Source organism: Muntiacus reevesi, chromosome 8 (genome assembly GCF_963930625.1).
Source record: "Muntiacus reevesi chromosome 8, mMunRee1.1, whole genome shotgun sequence".
NCBI classification, from domain to species: domain Eukaryota; kingdom Metazoa; phylum Chordata; class Mammalia; order Artiodactyla; family Cervidae; genus Muntiacus; species Muntiacus reevesi.
The window spans coordinates 45048505-45068909 of record NC_089256.1 but is presented as its reverse complement, the minus strand read 5'-3'; the positions used below and the strand labels follow the sequence as shown (position 1 = coordinate 45068909).

The window sequence follows — 20405 nt, the reverse complement described above, 5'->3', positions numbered from 1 at the left end:
ATAGTGTGTAGGTCATGGTAAAACCTTTGACTTTTGTTTGAAATATAATGGGAACTCAATTCATTGTAGCTCATCTGGTGGTGAATCCTCCTATAATGCAGGAGACTCCGGTTCATCCTGGGTTGGGAAGATCTGCTGGAGAAGGGATAAGCTACCCACTCCAGTATTCTTGGGTTTCCCTGGTGGCTCAGCTGGTAAAGAATCTGCCTGTGAAGAGGGAGACCTGGGTTCAAGCCCTGAGTTGGGAAGATACCCTGGAGAAAGAAAATGTTACCCACTCCAGTATTTTGGCCTGAAGAATTCCATGAACTATATAGTCCCATGGGGTCTCAAAGAGTTGGACATCACTAAGTGACGTTCACTTTCAATTCATTAGAAAATTTTAAAAAGGCAACTGACTTAAACACTCTGTATCAGTGAATAGACTATAATAGTGTGGAAGAAACATGGAATCAGGGAGGACAGTTAGTTATGAGTCTATGCAGTTTCTCATGTGAGATATAATATTGTCTTTGAGAAAGACAAATACTGTATGATTTCACTTATATGTAGAATCTAAAGAACAAAACAAAGGAACAAATATACAGAGAAACAGAGTGACAAATACTGAAAACAAACAGGTGCCAAAGTGGAGGTGGGTAGTGTGAGGAGAGAAATAGGTGAAGGAGATTAAGTTGTACAAACTTTTAGTTATAAAATATATGTTACGAGTATGAAATTTACAGTAGGAAGAATATAGTCAACAACTATGTTAACATCTTTCTATGGTGATGGATGACAACTAGACTTTTCATTGTGATCACATTTAAATATATAGATTTAATACATATATATTTAATAAATATATTGAAACTCATAGAAAAAAAATCAGGTTTGTGGCTACTGAAGGTAGGGGGTGGAGGATGAGGGAATTAGCTAAAAGGCAATCAAAAGGTACAAACTTCCAGCTATAAGATAAATACTAGGGATGCATAACATGATAAAAATAATTAATACTATTGTGTGTTATAAAAGAAAACTGCTAAGAGAGTAAATCCTAAGAGTTCTCATCACAAGGAAAAAAAGTTTTTTCCTATTTCTTTGATGTTTTATCTATATGAGATGATGGATATTCACTAAACCTATTGTGGTAATCATATCAGGATGTATGTAGTCAAACAGTTGTACACTTTAAAATTATACAGTGCTCTATGTCAATTACATCTCAATAAAAGAAGATGGGAAAGAAGAAATAATATTGGCTTAGACTCAGGTGATTCAGGTGAAGGTGGTGATCAGTGGTCAGATTTATAATTTGCTCTGAAGATAGAGCTTACAGGACTATCAACAGTATTAGACTTAGTGCATAAGAGAAAGAGAAAAGTGAAGAATGACCCCTAAGTCTTCTGGTCTTACCAAATGGATAAATTGTGGTATCATATATTGAGACGAGAAGCAGCAGATTACAAGACTGTGTAAGAAAAATCACAAGTTGAATTTTTAAAATGTACATTTGAAATACCTAGTAAATATTCAAGTATATATGGTATATACAATTGTATATATAAATCTGAAGCTCAAGGTAGAGGCTAGACCTGAAAACTACCTGGGAGTCATTGATTATAGGGGTTTTATTTGGAGCTATAGGATTGGATAAATCTTTGGGGTAGGAAATTAAAATGGTTAAAAATTAAAAATAAAATAAAATGGTTAAAATTTTTTTCTATTTTTAAACTACTCCACAATCAACAAAAGCTGATATATTTTGAAGTTAATATCCAATTTAATAGGAATAGTTTTTAGGCTATATATAGCTTGTTGTATGACAACTTAGCCCATTGCATGAACTCCAGAACTAATTACATGATTTGATAAAGAAAACTGCTAAAGATCTCACAGGACCACTTTGTCATTTTCAAGGCTCAAGTTTCTACTTATTATACAACTATTGTATGGTATAAGAATGTTCAATTTTATGTGATATCAGTACAATGTGATTCTCAAGTGACAGAAACTAAATGTCCTGAGTTGCACTTTTCTTAATAGACTTCATTCTATGGAAGTTATAAGCACAGTATTACCAATGCTGTTAGTTGAAATGTTCAGTTATGTAGATATGAGATTAGCCTTTGAATATGAGATGCTTAGTAAAGGAAATAGGTTTTCAAATAAAATGGTAATTACAACTTGGGAAAAAGAGTTTACCCATAGCAAATGCATTCTGATACCTAAACCAATGTTTCTCAATGAGAGCAGTACTGCTCCTTTAATAGATGCTACAGAAATGTACATGAGAGGTTGCTTGTCCCAGTGATTTGTAGATTGCTTTATAGATTGCTAGTGGCATACTGTGGAAGGGGAATTTTGGAAGCTTAAATATCTTGCAATGCAAGGACCATCATGCACAATAAAGAACTCTTCTATATTCTGCAAAACTTTTGAAAGTCCAGTGGGATATTCATGTACTTGTAAGATCTGGCTGTAATTTTAAGGCCAGGACTAGTTGCATTCTTATACACTAAAAGTATTCTTTTGTATAGATTTAAAATTCTCTAAAATTTACAAGGGCTTCCCTGGTGGCTCAGACTATAAAGAATCTGCCTACAATGCAGGAGACCAGGGTTCAGTCCCTGGGTCAGGAAGATCCCCTGGAGAAGGGAATGGCAACCCACTCCAGAATTCTGGCCTAGAGAATTCCTAGACAGAGAACCCTGATGGGCTCACATGGGGTCACAAAGATTTGGACATGACTGAATGACTAACACACACACACACAAAATTTACAAGGATGTAACTATCATGTAAACTGAAAGAAAACTTGATTTTTTTCAGAATCTTACAAAGATTTTTTAAAATTGTTTTTGAAAACACAGCGATTGTCTATGCTGCTCAATGTCTTTGGGTCAGCAATACAGCCCTTCAAAATGTGTCTGTGTATGCAATTCTATGAATATAATGTATATACTTTTCCACACATTTTAACAAGTTAAATGAGAAATATTATTAACATATGAGTTGAATATTGTCTTGCTTCTCTTAATCCCACATATAATCATTAATAGTAAGGACAAACATATAGTACTTCATTATGTCTTCTGGCCATGCCTGAATAAAGTAGAATATATATTACCTTACTAGAAATTTTTGTCTTAATATTATATTAATCATTTTCAAAGATATATGTGCTTAGATGATATCAAACTATTAAATTCATTTCACGTTAGTAAAAGGGATTTAAAATATGTTATGAAAAAGGGTGTTGAGTCTGCTAAGGTTGAAATGGGATGACTACAGTAACAGTAAAAAAGGGTTTATTTCCTCCTATTAGGAAACCTACAGTTTGGATAAATTATATCAAGAAAATAAATTCACTATTTTTTAAAATTCCAATTCGTTATTACTGGTATAACAAAATTGCTGCTGATCTCTCCATATCATTTTTACATCCAAAATATTTCTAAATTCTTTTATTATTTCTACAGCTTGTTGATTCCTTTAGATTTTCTATGTAGACAATTATATTGTCTACAAATAAGGATAATTTTATTTCCTGTTTCCAATTCTTATTTTCATTTCTTTTACTTGTTTTATTGTATTTTCCAGAACCTTCAGTACAACATTGAATAGACATGGGGTGGTCCTAAGATGGTGGAGGAATAGGACAGGGAGCCCATTTTCTCCCCCACAAATTCATCGAAAGAACATTTGAACGCTGAGCAAATTCCACAAAACAACTTCTAAATGCTGGCAGAGGATAGCAGGCACCCAGAAAGGCAGCCCACTGTCTTCAAAAGGAGGTAGGACAAAATATAAAAGATAAAAAGAGAGACAAAAGAGGTAGGGACGGAGATCCATCCCAGGAAGGGAGTCTTAAAAAAGAGAGAAGTTTCCAAACACCAGAGGGAAATACTCTCACCAGAGGGTCTGTGGCATGTCTTGGAATCTCAGAGGACAACATAACCGGGAGGAAAAATAAATAAATAATTAAAACCCACAGGTTACATGCCTAACGGCAACTGCCAGCGGAGAAGCAGCCCAGTGGCTCGCATCTGCCACTAGCAAGCAGGGGGCTGGACAGAGAGGCACAGGCTGCATTGCTTAGGGTAAGGACCGGGCCTGAATGTCCCAAGGGTAAGGACTGGGCCTGAATGTCCCGAGGGTAAGGACCGGGCCTGAATGTCCCAAGGGTAATTTGAGGGAACTAACTTGAGATAACAACCCAGACTGTGGGATAGTTAGAGAGAGAGAGAAAAAAAAAGAGAGAGAGAGAAAGAGGGAGAACTATCCTACGAAAAGCCCTAACCTAAGACACTGCCAGGCCTGCTCCTGTGAGCAAAGGACTGAGCAGAGCTAGCCAGCTGCGGAACAGCCCATCCCCAGCCTGAGACAGGCAGGCGAGGGCAGCCAGAGCCAGAAGGGGGCAATCGCGGCCCCAGAGAGGCCTCCTCTACCAAACTGCAAGCAGGCTTCATTGCTAACCAAGACTTCTTGGGATTCTGGACGGTTGACATCCACCGGGAGGGTCACAGCCAGAGATCAGCTCCCCAGAAGAGACACACCGCACACCTGAGAAGGCGCGCCATTGTACACCCAGAAAATCAAGCGGCTGGGATGGGGGAGGCGATAAGATGCAACCCCCCCCCCCACCTGCGGGTGACTGCACTCGCCACGCACCTGGTCACCTGAGCTGCTCGGACCTGGGAAGGCCACAAAACGCAGGCCCAACCGAGTCTGCGCCTTTGTGGAGTACCCAAGAACCTGAACCTGAGTGGCTTAGACCTGGGAGGCGCACGCAACTCAGGGCCCACCTCAGACAGTTCCCAGCAGAGCACCCTAGAGCCTGAGACGTGTAGACCATGAAAGCACACACGCCATGAGCAAACCCAGTGCGGCTGAGACACTGCGCGCACTCCCCACACACGCCAGTGATATTTGTTTGCAGTGCTCCTCCCTCCCCACAGCAGACTGAACAAGTGAGCCTAAAAAAGTGACCACCATCGCCCCCTTGTGTCAGGGTGGAAACTAGACAGTGAAGAGACCAGCAAACAGAAGAAGCTAAATCAGAGGGAACTGCTTTGGAAGTGACAGGTGCAACAGATTAAAACCCTGTAGTTAGCACCAACTACATAGGAAGAGGCCTATAGATCTTGAGAAGTATAAGCCGGATCAAGGAACTATCTGAAATGAAATGACCCCACACTGTCTGCAACATCTCCAGAGAAAGTTCTAGATATATTTTTACTATTAACATTTTTTAAATTAAAATTTTTTTTATTTTTAAGTCCTCTATTACTCCTTTAACTTTCATTTTTATAACCTGCTATTACCTTGCAAAAAAAAAACCCCTATTTTTAAAAGCAAACTTCATATATATATTTTATAATTTTTGTGACTTTGTTTTGTTTTTTTAATATTGTATTTTTGAGAATCTAACCTCTACTCTAGATTTTTAATCTTTGCTTTTTGGTATTTGTTATCAATTTTGTACCTTTAAGACCCCAATCTTCAGTACCCATTTTAACTTGGGAGTAAGATTACTGGCTTGATTGCTCTCTCCCCCTGTTGACTCTCCTTTTTCTCCACCAGGTCACCTCTATCTCCTCCCTCCCCCTTCTCTTCTTTACCCAACTCTGTGAATCTCTTTGTGTGTTCTGGACTGTGGAGAACACTTAGGGAACTGATTAGTGGCTGAATCTGTTTCTCTCCTTTTGATTCCCACTCTTCTCCTCCTGGCCACCTCTGTCTCCTTCATCCCTCTTCTCTGTGTAATTCCCTGAACATCTCTGAGGGGTCCAGACTGTGCAGAGCACATAGGGAAGTGATTATTGGCTAGCCTGCTCTTTCCCCTTTTGATTTCCCCTCTTCTCTTCCGGGTCACCTCTATCTCCCTCCTCCCTCTTCTCTTCTCCATGTAACTCTGTGAACCTCTCCAGATGTCCCTCATTGTGGGGAAACTTTTCATCATTAACCTAGATGTTTTATCATTGGTGCTGTATAGATGGAGAAGTCTTGAGGCTACTGTAAGAATAAGACTGACAACCAGAGGCAGGAGGCTTAAGTCCAAAACCTGAGAACACCAGAGAACTCCTGACTCCAGGGAACATTAATTGATAAGAGCTCATCAAAAGCCTCCATACCTACATTGAAACCAAACACCACCCAAGAGCCAACAAGTCCCAAGCAAGACATACCATGCAAATTCTCCAACAACACAGGAACATAGCCCTGAGCTTCAACATATTGGCTGCCCAAAGTCACACCAAACCCGTTGACATCTCAAAACTCACTACTGGACACTTCATTGTTCTCCAGAGAGAAGAAATCCAGTTCCATGCACCAGAACACTGACACAAGCTTCCCTAACCAGGAAACCTTGATAAGCCACCCATCCAACACTACCCACAGTGATAAACCTCCACAATAAAGAGGAACCACAAATTGCCAGAATACGGAAAAGCCACCCCAAACACAGCAATATAAACAAGATGAAAAGACAGAGAAATACTCAGCAGGTAAAGGAACAGGATAAATGCCTACCAAACCAAACGAAAGAGGAAGAGATAGGGAATCTACCTGAAAAAGAATTCAGAATAATGATAGTGAAAAATGATAAAAAATCTTGAAAACAAAATGGAGTTGCAGAAAAATAGCCTGGAGACAAGGATTGAGAAGATGCAAGAAATGTTTAACAAGGACCTAGAAGAAATAAAAAAGAGTCAATATATAATGAATAATGCAGTAAATGAGATCAAAAACACTCTGGAGGGAACCAACAGCAGAATAACAGAGACAGAAGATAGGATAAGTGAGGTGGAAGAAAGACTGGTAGAAATAAATGAAGCAGAGGGGAAAAAAGAAAAAAAAAGATTAAAAGAAGTGAGGACAACCTCAGAGACCTCTGGGACAATGTTAAGCATCCTAACATTCGAATCATAGGAGTCCCAGGAGAAAAAGACAGAAAGAAAGATCATGAGAAAATACTTGGGGATATAATAATTGAAAACTTCCCTAAAATGGGGATGGAAATAGTCACCCAAGTCCAAGAAACCCAGAGAGTCCCAAACAGGATAAACCCAAGGCAAAACAGCCCAAGACACATATTAATCCAATTAACAAAGATCAAACACAAAGAACAAATATTAAAAGCAGCAAGGAAAAAACAATAAATAACACACAAGGGGATTCCCATAAGGATAACAGCTGATCTTTCAATAGAAACCCTTCAGGCCATAAGGGAATGGCAGGACATATTTAAAGTGATGCAAGAGAAAAACCTACAACCCAGATTACTGTACCCAGCAAGGATCTCATTCAAATATGAAGGAGAAATCAAAAGCTTTACAGACAAGCAAAAGCTGAGAGAATTCAGCACCACCAAATCAGCTCTCCAATAAATGCTAAAGGATCTTCTCTAGACAGGAAACACAGAAAGGGTGTATAAACTCGAACCCAAAACAACAAAGTAAATGGCAACAGGGTCATACTTATCAATAATTACCTTAAATGTAAATGGGTTGAATGCCCCAACCAAAAGACAAAGACTGGCTGAATGGATACAAAAACAAGACCCCTATATATGTTGTCTACAAGAGACCCACCTCAAAACAAGGGACACATACAGACTGAAAGTGAAGAGCTGGAAAAAGATATTCCACACAAATAGAGACCAAAAGAAAGCAGGAGTAGCAATACTTAAATCAGATAAAATAGACTTTAAAATAAAGGCTGTGAAAAGAGACAAAGAAGGTCACTACATAAAGATCAAGGGATCAATCCAAGAAGAATATATAACAATTACAAATATATATGCACCCAACATAGGAGCATCACAATATGTAAGGCAAATGCTAACAAGTACAAAAGGGGAAATCAACAATAACACAATAATAGTGAGAGACTTTAATACCCCACTCACAACTATGGAGAGATCAACTAAACAGAAAATTAACAAGGAAACACAAACTTTAAATGATACAATAGACCAGGTAGACCTAATTGATATCTATAGGACATTTCACCCCAAAACAATGAATTTCACTTTTTTCTCAAGTGTACATAGAACCTTCTCCAGGATAGATCACATCCTGGGTCATTAATCTAGCCTTGGTAAATTCAAAAAATTGAAATGATTCAAAGCATCTTTTCTGACCATAATGCAGTAAGCTTAGATGTCAATTACAGGAGAAAAACTATTAAAAATTCCAACATATGGAGGCTGAACAACATGCTGCTGAATAACCAACAAATCACAGAAATCAAAATATGCATAGAAACGAATGAAAATGAAAACACAACAACCCAAAACGTTTGGGATACTGTAAAAGCAGTGCTAAGGGGAAGGTCCATAGCAATACAGGCTTACCTCAAGAAACAAGAAAAAAGTCAAACAAATCACCTAACTCTACACCTAAAGCAGCTAGAAAAGGAAGAAATGAAGAACCCCAGCATTAGTAGGAGGAAAGAAATCTTAAAAATTAGGGCAGAAATAAATGCAAAAGAAACAAAAGAGACCATAGCAAAAATCAACAAAGCTAAAAACTGGTTCTCTGAGAAGAAAAATAAAATTGACAGATCATTAGCCAGACTCATCAAGAAACAAAGGGAGAAGAATCAAATCAACAAAATTAGAAACGAAAATGGAGAAATCACAACAGACAACACAGAAATACAAAGGATCATAAAAGACTACTATCAGCAACCATATGCCAATAAAACAGACAACTTAGAAGAAATGGAAAAACTCTTAGAAAAGTATAACTTTACAAAACTGAACCAGGAAGAAATAGAAAATCTTACCAGACCCATCACAAGCATGGAAATCAAAACTGTAATCAGAAATCTTCCAACAAACAAAGTCCAGGACCAGATGGCTTCACAGCCAAATTCTACAAAAAATTTAGAGAAGAGCTAACATCTATCCTATTCAAACTCTTCCAGAAAATTTCAGAGGAAAGTAAACTTCCAAACTCATTCTATGAGGCCACCATCACCCTAATACCAAAACTAGACAAAGATGCCACAAAAAAAGAAAACTACAGGCCAATATCACTGATGAACATAGATGCAAAAATCCCTAACAAAATTCTAGTAAACAGAATCCAACAACATATTAAAAAGATCATACATCATGACCAAGTGGGCTTTATCCCAAGGATGCAAGGATTCTTCAATATCCACAAATCAATCAACATAATACACCACATTAACAAATTGAAAAATAAAAGCCATATGATCATCTCAATAGATTCAGAGAAAGCCTTTGACAAAATTCAACATTCATTAATGAGAAGAATCCTCCAGAAAGCAGGAATAGGAAGAATATACCTCAACATAGTAAAAGCCATATATGACAAACCCACAGCAAACATTATCCTCAATGGTGAAAAATTGAAAGCTTGTCCCCTAAAGTCAGGATCAAGACAAGGGTGCCCACTCTCACCACTACTACTCAACATAGTTTTGGAAGTTTTGGCCACAGCAATCAGAGCAGAAAAAGAAATAAAAGGAACCCAGATTGGAAAAGAAGAAGTAAAACTCTCACTGTTTGCAGATGACATGATCCTCTACATAGAAAACCCTAAAGACTCCACCAGAAAATTACTAGAGCTAATCAATGAATATAGTAAAGTTGCAGGATATAAAATTAACACAGAGAAATCCCTTGCATTCCTATACACTAACAATGAGGAAACAGAGAAATTAAGGAAACAATTCCATTCACCATTGCAACGAAAAGAATAAAATACTTAGGAATATATCTACCTAAAGAAACAGAAGACCTATATATAGAAAACTATAAAACACTGATGAAAGAAATCAAAGAGGACACAAACAGATGTAAAAATATACTATGTTCATGGATTGGAAGAACCAATATAGTGAAAATGAGTATACTACCCAAAGCAATCTATAGATTCGATGCAATCCCTATCAAGCTAACAATGGTATTTTTCACAGAACTGGAACAAATAATTTCACAATTTGTATGGAAATACAAAAAAATCTCAAATAGCCAAAGCAATCTTGAGAAAGAAGACTGGAACTGGAGGAATCAACCTGCCTTACTTCAGGCTCTACTAAAAAGCTACAGTCATCAAGACAGTATGGTATTGTTACAAAGAGAGAAGTATAGATCAATGGAACAGAGTAGAAAGCCCAGAGATAAATCAACGCACCTATGGAACCTTATCTTCAATAAAGGAGGCAAGAATATACAATGAAGAAAAGACAATCTTTTTAACAAGTGGTGCTGGGAAAATTGGTCAACCACTTGTAAAAGATTGAAACTAGAACACTTTCTAACACCACACACAAAAATAAACTCAAAATGGATTAAAGATCTAAACGTAAGACCAGAAACTATAAACTCCCAGAGGAAAAGATAGCAAACACTCTCTGACATAAATCACAGCAGGATCCTCTATGATCCACCTCCTACAGTATTAGAAATAAAAGCAAAAATAAACAAATGGGACTTAATTAAACTTAAAAGCTTTTGCACAACAAAGGAAACTATAAGCAAGGTGAAAAGACAGGCTTCAGAATGGGAGAAAATAATAGCAAATGAAGCAACGGACAAAGAATTAATCTCAAAAATATACAAGCAACTCCTGCAGCTCAATTCCAGAAAAATAAATGACCCAATCAAAAAATGGGCCAAAGAACTAAACAGACATTTCTCCAAAGAAGACATACAGATGGCTAAAAAACACATGAAAAGATGCTCAACATCACTCATTATCAGAGAAATGCAAATTAAAACCACGATGATGTACCATCACACACTGGTCAGAATGGCTGCTATCAAAAAGTCTATAAGCAATAAATGCTGGAGAGGGTGTGGAGAAAAGGGAACCCTCTTACACTGTTGGTGGAAATGCAAATTAGTACAGCCACGATGGAGAACAATGTGGGGATTCCTTAAAAAACTGAAAATAGAACTGCCATGTGACCCAGCAATCCCACTCCTGGGCATACACACCGAGGAAACCAAAATTGAAAGAGACATGTGTACCCCAGTGTTCATAGCAGAGCTGTTTATAATAGCTAGGACATGGAAGCAACCTAGATGTCCATCAGCAGACAAATGGATAAGAAAGCCGTGGTACATATACACAATGGAATATTACTCAGCCATTAAAAAGAATACATTTGAATCAGTTCTAATGAGGTGCATGAAACTGGAGCCTATTATACAAAGTGAAGTAAGCCAGAAAGAAAAACACCAATACAGTATACTAATGCATATATATGGAGTTTAGAAAGATAGTAACGATAACCCTATATGCGAGACAGCAAAAGAGACACAGATGTACAGAACAGTCTTTTGGACTCTGTCGGAGACGGCGAGGGTGGGATGATTTGGGAGAATGGCATTGAAACTTGTATATTATCATACGTGAATCGGATCGCCAGTCCAGGTTTGATGCGTGAGACAGGGTGCTCGGAGCTGGTGCACTGGATGACCCAGAGGGATGAGATGGGGAGAGGTGGGAGGGGGGTTCAGGATGGGGAACACATGTACAACCGTGGCAGATTCATGTCAATGTATGGCAAAACCACAATATTGTAAAGTAATTAGCCTCCAATTAAAATAAATAAATTTATATTTAAAAAAAAAACCATTGACTAGACATAATGATATTAGTCCTCACCTTCTTCCTGATTTTAATGAAAATGTTTCTGGAGTCTCTATTAGTATAATATTGACAGTAGTGTTGCTTTTTGTAATTAACTTTTATAATATTAAGGAAATTCCCTTACATTCCATCTTAAGTAAAAGTTTTAAAATTAATAAATATTGGCTTTTGTCAAATTCAAATTTGTTGAAATTATCATATAACTTTATTCCTATAATCTAGTAATATGGTAAATTATTATTGATATTATTTCAGATGTTGAACATACATTTCTGTGATGGGTTTCATTGGTTTGTGATTTAGCATGCTTGTTTTAATATCTTAGTAATTTTACATTCATGTTAAGTGAAATTGGTGTAAAAGGCTTTTTGTCTTGTTCCTGTTCAGTTTTGGTATTGAGATTATCCTAGAATTATAAAAGAATTGAATTGCTTCTCCCAGTGTTCTATTCTCTGAAACAGTTTGTAGAATTGTTTGTTCTTTGAAGATTTGTTAAAATTCATCTGTAAAATTATCTTCAGTTTTCTAGCATCTTGGGGATATGGAAATAGGTTTAAGGAGAAAGAGACATTAATTGTTAATGGTTTCCTCAGATTTTCCACTCCTTTTTGAGTCAGATTGGGTATTTTATTTTTTTTCCTAGAAAATCATCCATGTGTGTGTTAGTTACTCAGTCATGTTCTACTCTTTGCAACTCCATGGACTGCAGCCCACGAGGCTCCTCTGTCTATGGAATTCTCCTTGCAAGAATACTGGAGTGGGTTGCCATTTCCTCCTCCAGGGGATCTTCCTGACCCAGGGATTGAACCAGGGTCTCCTGCATTGCAGGCAGATTCTTTACCATCTAAGACACCAGAGAAGCCAAAATCATTCATGTTTATGCCAAATTTACTGAGATAAAATTTTTGTAAAGTTCTCATTATTAAAAAAATAAAATATATAATTTTAACCACGTTTTCATTCCTAATATTGTGTTTCTTTTTTTCTTCATCAGCCTTAGTTAGAAGTTAGTCTTTTTTTAGTTTTCAAAGAAGTAACTTCTAGCCTTGTTGATCTTCTAATGTTTCTTTGTTACCTATTACACTCATTTCAATTCTAATATATAATATTTTCTTTCCCTGCTTTAAGATACTATTGTTCTTCTCGTTCCTCAAGTGAAACTCTCACTCATTTATTTTCAATTTTTTTAAAAAAGAACATTTTGAGGCTATAAAGTTCCCTATAATTACCTTTTAGGTGGCACCCCAAAATTGCTGAGATATTTTTGATATTACTTAATTATAAATATTTCACAATATCATTGTAATTTCCTTTTAACATGTAAATCATTGGATATATGCTCCAAAGTTTCTAAGCATGTACTTTGAACTATTTTTTGTTATTTATTTATATTCTCATTGTCTATAGTCATGATGATTAATAAAATATGATTTCTTTTAAATGGTTTATTTGTCCTAGTAGAAAGTAATTTCATAAATGTTTTACATTTATATTCTTGAAAGAATACCTGCTTTTTATTTTTATATTGTAAGATTCTACATATTTACTATCAGAACAGGCATATTCAGTCTTTCAAGGCAATAGAAATAAAACAAAAATAAACAAATGGGATGTAATCAAACTTACAAGTTTTTGCACAGCAAAGGAAACCATAAACCAAATGAAAAGACAACGTACAGAATGGGAGAAAATATTTACAAATGATGCAACTGACAGGGCTTAATTTCCAATATATTGATATTCTTAATGTTCCAAACCAAACAACCCAACTGAAAAATGGGCAGAAGATCTAAAGAGACATTTCTCCAAAGAAGAAATACAAATAGCCAATAGATATATTAAAAGATTCTAGACAAAGCTAATTATTAGACAAACGCAAATCACCTCACATTAAACAGCCATCATTAAATGGTCTACAAATAAGAAATGCTGGAGAGGGCGAGAAGAAAAATATATACTATACTGCTTGTAAGACTGTAAGCTGGTGCAGCCACTGTGGAAACTACTATGGAGGTTTTTCAGAAAACTATAAACAGAATTACAATATGATCCAGCAATATCCAGAGGAAAACCATAATTCAAAAAGATATATGCAGCCTATGTTCATAGCAAGCATTATTCAAAATTGCCAAGACATGGAAACAATCTAAATGTCCATCAAGAGATCAATGGATAAAGAAGATGTGGTACATATTTACAATGGAATAATACTCAGTCATGAAAAAGAACAAAATAATGCCATTTGCAGCAACACAAATGCAATTAGAGATTATCATACTAATTGAAATAAGTCCAAATAAGAGAGACAAATACCACACAATATCACTTACATGTGGAATCTAAAAGATGACATGAATGGACCTATCTATGAAACAGAAACAGGTACTTTGTCAATGCTAGTATTATGTGATAAGCAAAATAAATGAGATAACAGCCCTCTTGGAGCTTATAAGAGAATAAATCCAATAACATATAAATTTGTAAATGACAACTGATATAAAGAAAGATACTGTTCTGAAGGTCTATAACAAGGGGATTTGATCTTGTCAGAAGAGTTAAGAAAGACTTTCTTGATCAAGTAAATCCTGAAATATAATCTAGAGAATAAATTATCTACATGGAAAGAAAGATATATTTCTAGCTGAATAGACAGTTAGTGTAAGTCCCTGAGGAAAGTAGGTAGTTAGGACTTCTGTGTCTAGAGCTAAGAGGTGTAGGTGAGAGATGCAAATTTACAAGTTATATGTAAACAAGTATGGATTGCAAGAGAAATATAGAACTTATCTGAGGAAAGATTATAGAATAAAAAGAAAAACGGACCTAGAATTAAGCTTTGAGAAACTTGAGCTGTAATGACTGAGTAGAAGATTATAAACCAGCAAAGAAAAGACAGAATAGTATCTTGAACGAAAAGAGAAAAGCCAATAAGGCAGTATGTCACAGAATCAAAAGAAAATGACTAACTTAATAAGAAGGTAATGGTGATTTCTGTTAAATTAATAAAAAAGAAGCCATTCTATTTAAATTTTAGATCATAATCAGTGTGGTTCCATTGTGAATTCTTACTTTTCCAATTACTCATGCTTATGTATACTTACTTAAAGTATTCATCAGAAGGCCATTGTTGTCATGATGTTTATTCTGACCAGACACTATCTCAGGAATCCTGTACTGTGGCATGATAGACATGGTAGGATGTTCTGAGATATAGTTCTCTGGATCAGGAGAGGATTTGCACTCTTCATCTTCTGAATCACTGGAACTATCCTCACTGCTTGAAGATGATGAACTTTTAGAATCTGATGAACTATCACAACTACTCATCTGATCCATTAGACTAGCTTCTGCTTTCAGTTCTGAAAATGAAACAGAATTTAGCAGTTAGGTCAAATATATAATGTTAATTATAAATATTAAACAAACATAATAAAATTTGAATGTGTCAGTTTCTAATGAACTTGATGAGGAATAAATAATGTATACATTCACAGCATTTTATGCATTTTATTTAAAAAGCTCCTCTACTAATACAAAATGAAAAGTAAAACCCTACTTCCTACCCCATTCTCAAGTTCTTTGAATCCTACTCTCCAGGAATAATCATTCCTAACAGTTTCTTGTCACATATATGTTTTAAAATTCTGCTTGGAAACTGGCATTTTAGATTTTGACACCCAATTCACCTGTTGTTAAAGCTTGAGTGTGGTCTTTGTTGCCACCCAACCAAGAATTATTTTCTGAAGGGGTAGGTTATAAGATGCCCTGACTATGCTATTCCTCCTTTCGTCTTTTCTGAGGTCTCTAACCAGATTACCTTCCTCTTTTCATCTTTCAGAGTTCTCCTTTGGTTGTCTTTTGCATTATTTCCTGGATGTATAGTTTTACTTTGTGGGAAAAATCAGAAACAGATAAGTCTATGTCATCTTGTCCCACAATACATTTTAAAAGACTGAATTTATACAGAATGTGTTCTCTACCAAAACAAAATAAAATTTAAAATTTATAAATGGAACCTAGATAATCTTCAAATATTTGAGACATAAATGCTCTTCTGAAAAACCCATGGTTCAGCGAAGAAATAAAAAAGATTTTAGAAAATACTTCTAATTGAAAGAAAATGAAACCACAATTTATCAAAATCTGTGGAATAAAAATAAAGTACACTTTGGAGAAAAATTTAAAACATTTAATGATTATGTTGGAGGAAAAGGAGGTTTCAATTAAGTGAACTAAGCTGTACTTAAGCTAGAGAAAGAAGAGCAAAATTAAACAAGCAGAAGGAAAAAAAAAAGAGCAAAAAACAAGAAAGACAACCAGAAGAGTGAAAATAAATGAAACAAAAATTGATTGCTTTAGATAAATAATGTTGATAAAACTCAGCTGGGTTTATAAAGAAAAAAAGATACTAAACATGAATTAGAGAAGGAAATGGCAACCCACTCCAGTATTCTTGCCTTAAGAAATCTCATGGACAGAGGAGCCTGGCAGGCAACAGTTCGTAGGGTTGTGAGAGTCGGACATGACTTAGTGACTAAACCACCACCACCAAACATGAATTACTAATATAAGGAGTCAAAGAGGTGACAGCACTACAGATCTTACAGCATTAAAATAATGGCAAGGAATATTGCGAACTACGTTATGCCCATGCTGCTGCTAAGTCGCTTTAGTTGTGTCCAACTCTGTATGAACCCATAGATGGCAGCCCACCAGGTTCCCCCGTCCCTGGGATTCTCCAGGCAAGAACGGGGGAGTGGGTTGCCATTTCCTTCTCCAATGCATTAAAGTGAAAAGTGAAAGTGAAGTCGCTCAGCCATGTCCGACTCCTAGCGACCCCATGGACTGCAGCCTACCAGGCTCCACCGTCCATGGGATTTTCCAGGCAAGAGTACCGGCAGTAAATTAGATGAAATGGATCAATTCCTTAAAAGGCACAAACTACTAAGGTTCACTCAAGAAGAAACAGCCTGAATATCCCTAAAAATTAGGTTGTAGTTATAACCTTCCCCACACCCTGCACACAAAAAATCTCCAGTGACAGAAGACTTCACTAGTGAATTATACCGGTTATTTAAGAGAGAAAAAATAGGAGCCTGATGCAAATTCTTCTGTATAATTAAGAAGGAAGGAATACTTTCCAATTCATTCCTTAGGAACAGAATTACTGATACAGAAATTCAACAGAGACATTACCAAACCAAACCAAACCAAACTCCCAATATCCTTTATGAACCTGGTCACAAAACTTTTAAGCAAAATATTAGTAAATCAAATTTAATAATATATACCAGTGGTTTTCAACCAGCTACGATTTTCTCACGTAGGAAGACATCTGGCAATGTTTGAAAACACTTTTGGTTGTCACAATGAGGGGCAAGTGGTGATACTAGCATCTACTGGGTAGAAGCTAGAGAGGCTGCTAAGTACTTTACAATACACAAGTCAGCGCTTGACAAAGAACCATCCAATTCCAAATTCCAATATTGCCGAGGTTGAGAAGTGCTAATATTTAAAAGGACAATATATAATGACTAAGTGGGGTTTTCCAAAGAATACAAACTTTAAAAAATCAATCCATATAGTTCACTATGTTAAAAACTGAAAAATAAAAGCCATCTCAAAATAGCAGAAATTTCAACAGTAGTTCTTGACCATAAAAAGAATAAAAACTTTCAGCATAATAGAAATAGAAATTAGAAAAAAAAGAAAAAGAAATAGAAATTAACCTGATGAAGGACATCTAGAAAGAACTTACAGCTGAAATCATACATAATTGTAAAGAACTGAAATCACATGTAACTGTAAAGGACTGAATATTTTCTAGCATCAGAAACAAGAGGTTTTCCACTTTGACCACATCTAGTCAATGTTGAATTGAAGGTTCTACTTGGTACAATAAGTTGTGAAAAAGAAATAAGAACCATCAGATTAGAAAGGGAGAGGTAAAATTGTCATTATTCACAGATAACTTGACTGTAAATATAGAAGATCTTAAGGTACCTTCAAAAAAGGCTCAAGAATAGTGAGTTTAGCAAGGTTAAATATAACAAGGACAATATACAAAAATCGGTTTCATTCCAATCCCAAAGAAAGACAATGCCAAAGAATGTTTAAACTACCACAGAATTGCCCTCATTTCACATGCTAGCAAAGTAATGCTCAAAATTCTCCAAGCTTGGCTTCAACAGTACATGAACCAAGAACTTCCAGATATTCAAGCTGGATTTAGAAAAGGCAGAGGAAACAGATACCAAACTTCCAACATTTGTTGGATCATAGAAAAAGCAAGAGAATTCCAGAAAAATATCTACTTCTGTTTCACTGACTATGCTAAAGCCTTTGAATGTGTGGATCATGACAAACTGAGGAAAATTCTTCAAGAGATGGGAATACCAGGCCACTTTACCTGCCACCTAAGAAACCTGTTTGCAGGTCGAGAAGCAACAGTTAGAACCGGAAATAGATCAACAGACTGGTTCCAAATTGGGAAAAGAGTACATCAAGGTTGTATATGGTCACCCTGCTTATTTAACTTATATGCAGAGTACATCATGCAAAATGCCAGGCTGGATGAAGAAGAAGCTGGAATCAAGACTGCAGGGAGAAATATCAATAACCTCAAATATGCAGATGATACCACCCTTATGGCAGAAAGCAAAGAGGCCCTAAAGAGTCTCCTGATGAAAATAAAACAGAGGAGTGAAAAAGCTGGCTTAAAATTCAACATTCAAAAAACTAAGATCATGGCATCTGGTCCCATCACTTCACAGCAAATAGATGGGGAAACAATGGAAACAGTGAGAAACTTTATTTTGGGGGACTCCAAAATCACTGCAGATGGTGACTGCAGCCATGAAATTAAAAGACAGTTGCTTTTTGGAAGAAAAGCTATGAAAAAACCAGACAGCATATTAAAAAGCAGAGACATCATTTTGCCAACAGAGGTCCATCTAGTCAAAGATATGGTTTTTCCAGTAGTCATGTATGGATGTGAGTGTTGGACCATAAAGAAGGCTGAGCGTTGAAGAATTGATGCTCTTGAACTGTGGTGGTGGTGTTGTTCAGATGCCCAGTTGTGTCAGACTCTTTGCAACCCCATGAACTGCAACACACCTGGCCTTGCTGTTCTTCACCATCTCCTGAAGTTTGCCCAAGTTCATGTCCATTGCATTGGTGACACTTACCAACCACGTCATCCTCTGAAGCCCTCTTCTCCTTCCCCTCAATTTTTCCCAGTATCAGGGACTTCTCCAGTGAGTCAGCTGTTCATATCAGATGACCAAAATACTGCAGCTTCAGCATCAGTCCTTCCAATGAGTATTCAGGATTGATTTCCCTCAAGATTGACTGCTTTGGTATCCTTGCAATCCAAGGGGCTCTCAGGAGTCTTCTCTAGCACCATAGTTCAAAGGCATCAATTCTTTGGTGTTCTGCCTTCTTTACGGTCCAAATCTCACAACTGTACATGACCAGTGGGGAAGACCACAGCCTTGACTTTACGGACCTTTGTTGGCAGGGTAACGTCTCTGCTTTTCAACATACCATCTAGGTTTGTCATTAGCCTTCCTGCCAAGAAGAAACTGTCCTCTGATTTAATGGCTGCAGTCACCATCCACAGTGATTTTAGAGCCCAAGAAGAGGAAATCTGTCACAATATGTCTACCTTTTCCACTTCTATTTGCCATGAAGTAATGTGGCCAGATGCCATGATCATACTTTTTTTAATATTTAGTTTTAAGCTGGCTCTGTCACTCTCCTCCTTCACCCTCATCAAGAGGCTCTTTAGTTCCTCTTTGCTTTCTGCCATTAGAGTGGTATCATCCACATATCTGAAGTTGATGTTTCTCCCACCTATCTTGATTCCAGCTTGTAACTCATCCAGCCTGGATGTTGTGCTCAGTGTATAGGTTAAACAAACAGGTGACAGCAGACAGCCCTGTTGTACTCCTTTCTCAATCTTAAACCAATCAGTTGTTCCATACAGGGTTCTAACTGTTGCTTCTTCACCCGCATATAGGTTTCTTAGGAGACAGGTAAGATGGTCTGGTATTCCCATCTCTTTAAGAGCTTTCCATAGTTTTTAATGATCCACACAGTCAAAGGCTTTAGTGTAGTCCATGAAACAGATATAGATGTTTTTCTGGAATCTCCTTGCTTTCTCTATGACCCAGTGAATGTTGACAATTTGATATCTGGTTCTGCTGCCTTTTCTAAACCCAGCTTGGACATCTGGAAGTTCTTGGTTCATGTAATTTTGAAGTATAGCATGCAGGACTTTAAGCATGATCTTACTAGCATGGGAGATGAGTGCAACTGTCCAATGGTTAGCACATTCTTTAGTACTACCCTTCTTGGAAATTGGAATGAGGACTGACCTTTTCCAGTCCTGTGGCCACTGTGGGGTCTTCTAGATTTACTGACATATTGAATGTAACACCCTGATGGCATCATCCTTTAGGGTTTTAAATAGCTCTACTGGAATCCCATCACATCCACTAGCTTTATGAACAATAGTGCTTCCTAAGATTCACTTGACTTTGCACTCTAGAATGTCTGGCTCTGGGTGACTGATCACACCATCATAGTAATCCGGTTCTTTAAGATCTTTTTTTGTACAGTTCTTCGTGTATTTTTTCCATCTCTTCTTGATCTCTTCAGTGTCTACTAGTTTTCTACCATTTCTGTCCTGATTGTGCCCATGAAGCCTTCTTATCTCTCCGTGCTATTCTTTGGAACTCTGTGTTTAGTTGGATGTACCTTTTCCTTTCTCCTTTGCTTTTTGCTTCT

At 36.8% G+C, this 20405-nt stretch overlaps 2 protein-coding genes across 2 annotated transcripts in view; one reads left to right on the top strand and one right to left on the bottom strand.

Moving 5' to 3' along the window:
- IQCB1 (IQ motif containing B1) overlaps positions 1-20405 on the top strand; it is a 150244-nt gene that overhangs the window by 65321 nt on the left and 64518 nt on the right. The gene's annotated exons all lie outside the window — the stretch shown is intronic.
- The window catches only part of EAF2 (ELL associated factor 2), a 43976-nt gene that overhangs the window by 1690 nt on the left and 21881 nt on the right, over positions 1-20405 (bottom strand). The window contains exon 5 of the mRNA XM_065942951.1: positions 14717-14974. Within this exon, the coding sequence (XP_065799023.1) occupies positions 14717-14974 (258 nt within the window). The remainder of the gene's footprint in view (positions 1-14716; positions 14975-20405) is intronic.